The 9,444-nt window shown below is 55.3% G+C and overlaps 1 protein-coding gene across 1 annotated transcript; it reads left to right on the forward strand.

Moving 5' to 3' along the window:
- Nucleotides 1-6,074: 6,074 nt before the first annotated feature.
- LOC109770263 (receptor-like protein kinase ANXUR1) lies at nucleotides 6,075-9,045 on the forward strand. The gene has a single exon (XM_020328969.3). The coding sequence runs from the start codon at nucleotides 6,075-6,077 to the stop codon at nucleotides 8,745-8,747; it is 2,673 nt and encodes an 890-aa protein (XP_020184558.1). The 3' UTR covers nucleotides 8,748-9,045.
- The last annotated feature ends 399 nt before the right edge of the window (nucleotides 9,046-9,444 follow it).

Below are 9,444 nucleotides of genomic sequence, written 5' to 3' on the forward strand. Positions count from 1 at the left end.
AGCGGGTTTGCCCGCTAACGGGCACAGGGCACCCGGGCGCGGTTACGGGCGCCGGGCGTGCAGGCCGAGGCCACCAGGGGGCGCCGGCCTCGACGGCGGCCGGAGCAGTACGGCAAAACGGCGGCGAGGACGGACGGTGGGGGCGAGGCCACGGCAGCTGCAACAGAAGTAGACTCTACTACAGCGGGAGGGCGTGGCCGCAGGCGGCGTTGGTGAGCGCGATGGCGCGGCCGGCGGCCAGGTGCGAGCGAGCGGGCGTGGCCGTGGGCACGGGGGGGGGGGGGTGGTTGCGGTGAGCGCGGAGCGAGGAGGTCGGGGCAAGGCATCCATGGGCGCAGTCTGTGGTGCGGGTGGCCGCGTCGGGGGCCTACGCAGGCGAGCGTGTGTGACTCCGGAGGCGGGGGTGAGCAGGGGCGGACGGGGCATGCGGGAGCGCGGCCTGGTCGCAGCGAGCACGAAGGCTAGGCGCGGTGAGCGCGACCGCGAGGCAGTGGGCGTGAGCGAGACCACGGCGGGCGCATGAGTAGAGGCGGGAGACGACGGGGTTCTCACCCGCGTTGGTGAGCAGGGGGGGCGGCGAGGCTCGGTGGAGCCTTTGGGGAGGAGGACGGGGACGCGTCGCCGGCGAGGAGACGAGGAGGACGAGGCGACGGGCGGTGGCGGTGGCCGGTGACGGCGTCAGGCGTCGGCGTGGCAGCTCCGGGGCGACGGCGTCTGGGCGACCGGGGCGGCCAGATCCAGAACGGGGAGGAGGAGGTCGTCGCCGGCGAGTTGAGGGCCGGCGCGCGCCGGGCGCCGCGGTGGCTGGCCCGATCCAAAAGGGGATCGGGGAGAGTGGGGGGGAGAGGAGTGGGGCGAGTGGGATGGGTGGTTAGGGTTTTTCCTCTAGTGGGGTGGGTAAGGGGGGAGGGTGTGGGGTGCGGCTGGGCCGGCCTGGCGGCCCGATGGCCTGCTGGGCCGTGGCCCAGTGGGGGGGGGATTGTGATTTTGTTGCGCCCTTTGCTTTTTATCTATTTTTATTTTACTTTAGTTTTACAAACTATAAACCTAGCCCCTAAATTAGTACTAATACTAATAACACCGCCACAATTAATTTGGCACCCTAAACAATTATTTTATATTTGTTTAGTATTCAAAAGGCATTTAAATATTAGTCTTACTATTGTTTTAATTAATTTAGTGCAGTTAAGTATTTTATAAAAAGATGTTTTCTCCACCATAATTACCTATGCAATATCTGGTTCACTCTGAACATTTTAGTTTTACTACTTGAAATTTTTTCTGTTTGCTTGATTTTGAATTTGAATCGGTTTCGAACTGACGCGAGATCATCAACAGTAATTGAAGTGACGTGGCATCATTAGCAGAGGGTTGTTGTAGCTTAGTTACCCGGGCGTCACACTAATCATGCAGTGTTTGAGAGTTGGAACTAATGCATAAAAACTGGGTATGAAAGTAGTATGGTCAATGTGACGCCTCCGATCTGACCGTACACTAATCATGCACGCAAATGTGTACGATCAAGATCAAGGACTCACGGGAAGATATCACAACACAACTCTAAAACATAAATAAGTCATACAAGCATTATAATACAAGCCAGGGGCCTCGAGGGCTCGAATACAAGTGCTCGATCACAGACGAGTCAGCGGAAGCAACAATATCTGAGTACAGACATAAGTTAAACAAGTTTGCCTTAAGAAGGCTAGCACAAACTGAGATACAGATCGAACGAGGCGCAGGCCGCCTACCTGGGATCCTCCTAACTACTCCTGGTCGTCGTCAGCGGGCTGCACGTAGTAGTAGGCACCTCCAGTGTCGTAGGTGTCGTCGTCGACGGTGGCGTCTGGCTCCTGGACCCCAACATCTGGTTGCGACAACCAGATAGAAAGGAAAGGGGGAAAAGAGGGAGAGAAGCAACCGTGAGTACTCATCCAAAGTACTCGCAAGCAAGGAGCTATACTACATATGCATGGGTATATGTGTAAAGGGGCATATCAGTGGACTGAACTGTAGAATGCCAGAATAAAAGGGGGATAGCTAGTCCTGTCGAAGACTACGCTTCTGGCCATCTCCATCTTGCAGCATGTAGAAGAGAGTAGGTTGTAGTCCTCCAAGTAGCATCGCATAGCATAATCCTACCCGGCGATCCCCTCCTCGTCGCCCTGTTAGAGAGCGATCACCGGGTTGTATCTGGCACTTGGAAGGGTCGTCAACTCCGTAGTCGAACTGGGCAGCAGCAGGGTCGGTCTCGTAGTCTACCGGAGAGAAGAGGGGGAAGAAACAGTAAATACAATGCAAACATAAACATGACGATGCGTGACATGACAATGAGCAGTGCGAGGTGTGTCCTAACGCGACAGTAGGTGGTACCGGCGAAGGGGGGAACATCCGGGAAAGTATTCCCGATGTTTTGCGTTTTCGGACAAACGGACCGGAGGGGGAAAGTTGCGAGTTCGATAGGTTAGGGATGTGTGGTGGACGAACGGGCTGCATATCCGGATTCGTCTCGTCGTTCTGAGCAACTTTCATGTTGAAAATATTTTAATCCGAGTTACGGATTAAAAGATATGATTTTCTAAAGATTTTATTAATTTCTGGAATTTAATTAATTATTTAATTTAATTCGAATTTGGATTTATGACATCAGCATGAGGTCATGCTGACGTCAGTAGTCAACGTTGACCGTTGACCTGGTCAACATGACAGGTGGGTCCCACCTGTCAATGACTGTTAGCTAATTAACTACTGTTTAGTTAAATTAATTAACTAATTAGATTAGTTTAAACAGGATTAATTAACTTAATTAATTAATTAAAATTATTTTTATTTTCTTTATTTATTTATTAATTTTTATTAATGAATTTATTATTTTTATTGTTATTATTATTATTATTATTATTATTTTATTTATTTTTTATTCGTTCTGTGCGTGGGCCCCGGCTGTCATTGGGCCAGGGGGGTTCGGGCCCAGGGGGCAGTGGCTCAGGGGGGGGGGGGGGCGAGGCCCACCTGGCAGTGGCCCAGGGGCCACAGGCGGGCGCGGGCGCGGCGCGGCGACGGCGGTGGGCGTGGGCGACGGGCGCCCGTAGCCTGCCCAGGGCAGGGCGGGGCCGTGGCCATGGATGAGGCCGCCGGCGCCCACGACGCCGGCCAGGAGGGCGGCGGAGGGCCGCGGGCGGCGCGGGGGTGAAGGTAGCGGCGGGGCTGGCCGGAGCGGGGCCGCGGACCAGAGGGGGGAAGGCGCCTGCGGGCGCGCACGGGGAAAGCCGGAGCGGGGCGAGCGGGCTGCAGGCGAGCAGGGGGCCACGGCGTCGCGCAGGGTGGCAGGCCGCAGCGGTGCAGCAGCGGCAGGAAGGGGAGGCCAGGGGCGCGACGCGGGGGGGGGGGGCTGCGGGAGCGCGAGCTCGCGCGCAGCCACGGGCGCGAGGCAACGGCGCGGGCCGCGCGGCAGGGCGCCGCGAGCGCGAGCGCGGGGCAGAGGAGAAGAGTGAGGGAGGTGCTCACGGCGGGGGTGCGGGGTCTGGGCAGCGAGCGCGGGGAGGAGCGACGGGGACGACGCACGCAGGGGAGGAAGGGGAAGCAGGCCGGCGGCGGGGGGGGGGGTGTGTGTGCTCCGGCGACGGCAACGGGGCGGTCGGCGACGGGGTCGAACGCCTCCTCCTCGATCCCGATCCAAATCGGGGGAGAGGGGAGATATTTCGGGGGGAGTGGGGGGTGCTGTCGGTGGGGAGTGGGGGGGGGGTGGATAAGGTGGGGTGTCGGTGGGCCGGCCGGCTGGGCCTGGGGGTTGGCCCAGTTGGGCCAGGGTCCAGTGGGGGGCTCTTCTTTTTGTTTTTTTTTCTGTTTTCTTTTCTTTTTGTAATTTCTTTTTTTTTATTTATTGGTTTTTCTGTTTTATTTCAATTTAAACTATTTAGGCATTTTATAAAAATGTGTTTACCACATCATATTTACTTATGCAAAATATGGCATCTCCCGAACATTTTTATTTTAATATTTGAAAACTTTTGTCGTTTGACTTATTTAGAATTTAAATTTGAAACGGTTTTGAATTAACCCGAGATTAATTACAGTGACAGAGGTGACGTGCCATCATTAACGTGAGATTACTGTAGCATGATTATCCGGGCGTTACAGTCAATGCGTTACTTTCCTTGCTGACGATCCGCAAAACCTAGTGACTCATAGTAGCACGCTTCGCACTCCGCAAATTCTATCGCAAACAAGCAATAACATACATAAGCAATCAAGCAAAGATGCACGGGTAAAACTCAAATAACAAGATCTAACCAGAAGGTTCAACTTAAGAACTCCGGTTTGCAAAAAGAATCAAATCAAACAGAGCAACGAAACACAAACTGCGAAAGAAACAAGATCCGTTTACTAATCTGGACTAAATTCAAATTTTACAGTACCAAAATCTTGTTCAAGTTGGTTAAACAGAAAGAGGGCTTCGAGACGAAGATCTAGGCGCTTGAATCGCCTGATTCCGATAAACGAGCAAAAAGATACGCTAAAACGAAAATCGGATCAGAAATCGCGATCGAAAATAATCACGAAAAATCTGAGAAAAAGAAAACTGACGAACAGGCTAACAAACGAACGTTCGCTGTCTGTGACTAACGAGTGAACGGCGTTCGTTTAAACGAACGAACGGACGAACGTCCGCAAAATAAATAAATCATCGGAAAAACCGATCTATCGAAAATAAACCGAAGAAAAATAAAAAAACCGGGGTTATCCGTAGAAAACCGACCGGTCAACGGCGAGATCCGGCGCGGCGGCGGCGGCGCGGCAGTGGCAGGCGGCGGCGGGCGGCGACGGGCGGCGGCGGCGTGGTGTGGCGGCGCGCGGCAGCGGCAGCGGCAGGCGGAGGTGAAATTTATTTAAAATAATTCCGGTGTGCAGAAAAAGAAAGAAAAAGAGTACTAAACGAACTCCAAAAATTACGAAATAAAATTTCCCCGTCCTCTAAAAATAAGCCGGACAAGGTGAAATTTATTTGGGCCTATAATGCAATTTTGAAAAACGCATATTTTTCCTATGCGAATAAAATAGCAAAAAACTCCGAATAAAATTAAATATTTGATTTTAATATTTTTCCTCCAATATTTCATTTATTTTGGAGAAGCCATATTATCTCCTCTCATATATTTTAATATGAAATATTTTCGGAGAGAAAAATAATTAAAACAAATGATCCTCGTTTCGATATTTGATAAAAATTCAAATATGAAAACAGTGAAATCCCCAACTCTCTCCGTGGGTCCTTGAGTTGATTAGAATTTCGAGGATCGCAAATTGAAATGTAATAAAATATGATATGCATGAATGATCTATATATAACATTTTAAATTGGATATTTGGGATGTTACAGTGGCTGTTGGGTGGTGGGGGCCGCTTTCTTGGAGTTTCAAGCGGTTTTCAGCCTACCAAATCAAATTATATGGAAAGAAGTATCTTGCCGTAAAAGTGAGAGCAGTTGGGGGCAATTATACGGGATTCCGTAAGAAGAAGTTGGGTTTATGGGAGCTGTTCAAGTGCTATTTTTGTCTTAAACAACCCATAGTTTATTCAAGGATACGAAAGCTGTTGGAGTTGCTTCAAGTGACTTTCCATTGAAAAGGGTCCTCTCTTCTCTTGTGTTGCATGGCATGGCATGGTCTAAATTAAAAGAGGGATGGATCCTCTCCTCTCCTAAGCATGCGGTGAGCCAGAGAGGATGCATGGCTTGCAAGTGCCTGCCAAATTAAGTGAAACCACACATGGCATGCAGCCGTTGGCGCCAAAACGCTCTTGCCCTGCCCTGCCTGCCTGCTGCATGCATGTCCCTCCCTCCTCAACGCCCGTCGTTGGTGAAGCTCCCTCCCTCCGCCCTTCCCCTAGCTTTCTCTTTCTCTTTCTCTTTTCCCTTCCCTGGAAGGAACTCCAGGAGCAGGAGCAGGAGGAGAGGGAGGCCCTCCTCTGTTCTTCTCCCTCCTCAACATCCTTCCATCCATTCAATTTAAACTGAAGTTGCCACCTCAAAAAACCTCCATCGCCGTGATTGACCGGTACGTACGTCGTCCCTCATGGCGGCCGCCCGAGGCCGAGGCGTCCTTCTCGCCGTCCTCCTCTTGATGATGGTGGCGTTTGCGTTCGTCGACGCAGACATATACAAGCCAACGGACTCCATTCTGGTTCACTGCGGGTCGGACAAGGACGGGCAAGACGAGGACGGCAGGAAGTGGACCGCCGACAAGGACAGCAAGTGGCTCCCCGACGGGGGCAAGTCCTCCGTCATGGGCACCGCCGACGTGCCGGACCCGTCGCTCCCCTCCCCTGTGCCCTACATGACGGCGCGGGTCTTCCCCAAGGAGACCGCCTACACCTTCCCCGTGGCCGACGCCGACCGCCACTGGGTGCGCCTCCACTTCTACCCGGCGGCCTACCACGGCATCCCCGCCGACCACTTCTTCTTCTCCGTCACCACCTCCACCGGCGTCACGCTGCTCCGCAACTTCAGCGTCTACACCACCGCCAAGGCCCTCACCCAGGCCTACATCGTCCGGGAGTTCTCCCTCCCTCCCTCCACCACCGGCTCGCTCTCCCTCAAATTCACGCCCACCGCCATGAACAACGCCTCCTACGCCTTCGTCAACGGCATCGAGATCATCTCCATGCCCAGCTTCTTCGGCGACCCGGCCACGCTGGTCGGTCTCGACGACCAGTCCCTCGACGCCAGCGCCGGCAACCTGCAGACCATGTACCGGCTCAGCGTCGGCGGCTCCTACATCCCTCCCGCCAACGACTCCGGGCTGTCCCGTGAGTGGTTCTCCGACACACCCTACGTCTACGGCGCCGCCACGGGCGTCACCTTCGAGGCCAACGACACGATCCCGATCAAGTACCCGACCCCCGCCGACGAGTATGCCGCGCCCGTCAGCATCTACGACTCGTTCCGCCACATGGGGCGCGACCCCAAGATGAACAGGAACAACAACCTCACCTGGGTGTTCGAGGTGGACGGCAACTTCACCTACCTCCTCCGCCTCCACTTCTGCTCGCTCATGGAAGACAAGATCAACCAGGTCGTCTTCGCCATCCTCGTCAACAACAAGACGGCCACCACCACCGGCAGCGCCGACATCATCGCCTGGGCCAAGGAGAAGAACCCTGCTAATCCCGGCGCGCCCGGCAAAGGCGTGCCGGTCTTCAAGGACTACGCCGTGTTCATGCCCGCCGCTCCGGCAGGCAGCGACACCATCCTCTGGCTCACGCTGCGCCCAGACACCGCCACCAATCCACAGTTCGTCAACGCTTTCCTCAACGGCCTGGAGGTCTTTAAGGTGAGCGACGCCTCCGGCAACCTGGCCGGCCCAAACCCCGACATCTCCAAGATGCTGGCGGAGGCCGAGCTGGGGGCCGTGGACGGGCAGTTCAGGGAGAAGCCGAGCAACGTCGGGGCGCTCATCGGCGGGGCGGCGGGCGGCGCGGCGGCGTTCGGGCTGGTGGCGGCCGTGTGCTTCGTGGCGTACCAGAGCAAGAGGAGGAGGGAGCTGAGCAGCAGCCCGTCGCACTCCTCCTCCGGGTGGCTGCCGGTGTACGGCGGCAACTCGCAGACGAGCGTGAGCAAGTCGTCGGGCGGCAGGAGCGCGGTGACGCTGAACCCCAACATCACGGCCATGTGCCGGCACTTCTCGTTCCAGGAGATAAAGTCGGCGACCAAGGGGTTCGACGAGTCGCTGGTGATCGGCGTGGGCGGGTTCGGGAAGGTGTACCGGGGGGTGGTGGACGGGGACACCAAGGTGGCCATCAAGCGGAGCAACCCGTCGTCGGAGCAGGGGGTGCTGGAATTCCAGACGGAGATCGAGATGCTGTCCAAGCTGCGGCACAAGCACCTGGTGTCCCTCATCGGGTGCTGCGAGGACAACGGCGAGATGATCCTGGTGTACGACTACATGGCGCACGGCACGCTGCGGGAGCACCTGTACAAGAGCGGCAAGCCGCCGCTGCCGTGGAGGCAGCGGCTGGAGATCGTGATCGGCGCCGCCCGGGGGCTCCACTACCTGCACACGGGCGCCAAGTACACCATCATCCACCGCGACGTCAAGACCACCAACATCCTCGTCGACGAGAAGTGGGTGGCCAAGGTGTCCGACTTCGGGCTCTCCAAGACGGGGCCGACGGTGCAGAACCAGACGCACGTGAGCACCATGGTGAAGGGCAGCTTCGGGTACCTGGACCCGGAGTACTTCCGGCGGCAGAAGCTGACGGAGAAGTCGGACGTCTACTCGTTCGGCGTGGTGCTGTTCGAGGTGCTGTGCGGGCGGCCGGCGCTGAACCCGAGCCTGCCGCGGGAGCAGGTGAGCCTGGCGGACCACGCGCTGAGCTGCCAGCGGAAGGGCACCCTGGAGGAGATCATCGACCCGGTGCTGGAGGGGAAGATCGCGCCCGACTGCCTCAAGAAGTTCGCCGAGACGGCGGAGAAGTGCCTGGCGGACCAGGGCGTGGACCGGCCGTCCATGGGCGACGTGCTGTGGAACCTCGAGTTCGCGCTGCAGCAGCAGGACACCTTCGAGAACGGCGGGAAGCCGCCCGAGGTGGACGACTACAGCAGCAGCTTCACCATCACCCCGCCGTCCATGGAGGAGAGCCTGGCGGCCAACGCGGCGGCGCTCTCGCTCATCAGCGAGGACATGGACGAGGAGGACATCGCCAACAGCGTCATCTTCTCCCAGATCGCAAAACCCACCGGACGATGATCTTCACTCCACTTCGCTTCACTTCACTTGATGCACGGACGTCTCGTCTCGTGTAACAGATGAGATCAGATCCTAGATCAGATCGAATGTGTTGTAGTACCCCTCCCTACGTACCACCAGCACACAAGACAGCAGACATGCATGCATTCATGGAAATGCATGCATGCAGACGGCCCGTCGATCGGCCTGGGTGGGTGCATCGGAGACTGTGTCGTACGTACCAGCTGCTCTATATACTGTATGTATATGTATGTATGTATATGTTCCCCAATTAGTGTAAAGGAAAACTTGTAATACAAACTCGAGTCTTCTTCAACTTCAACTGTGGTGTGGCCGACCGGCGTGGGTGATAGATGTAAATGGAAATGGGAAGCAGTTGATAACGTTCAAGGCATTGTTCGAATTTGCTCGGACCTGTTTCTTCACGCTGAAAGACTTGTTATCTACCCATTAGTGGTTGGTTCCGGCAATGACGGCGCCTTAGCATCGTTCCCAATCATTCTCGTTGTATTCCCTCTGCAAAGAGATGGTCGGTGAGCATATGGTTCCCGCTATAGCTTTTTTCTCTCTCATTGTTTTGATCACTTTGAAGTTTTTTTTACTCCACCAGGGCATATTTTTTTATCTTGTTTGATTTTGGTGTGATTTTTATGTGTATGCGTGTTGTTGTTGTTGTTGCTTGTATGTATTTTAGCTA

The sequence above is a fragment of the Aegilops tauschii genome, chromosome 4 (assembly GCF_002575655.3).
Source record: "Aegilops tauschii subsp. strangulata cultivar AL8/78 chromosome 4, Aet v6.0, whole genome shotgun sequence".
Classification (NCBI taxonomy): domain Eukaryota; kingdom Viridiplantae; phylum Streptophyta; class Magnoliopsida; order Poales; family Poaceae; genus Aegilops; species Aegilops tauschii.

Bases quoted from the DNA above. Each gene is read 5' to 3' on its own strand.
- LOC109770263 (XM_020328969.3), top strand. From the start codon at position 6,075: ATGGCGGCCGCCCGAGGCCGAGGCGTCCTTCTCGCCGTCCTCCTCTTG.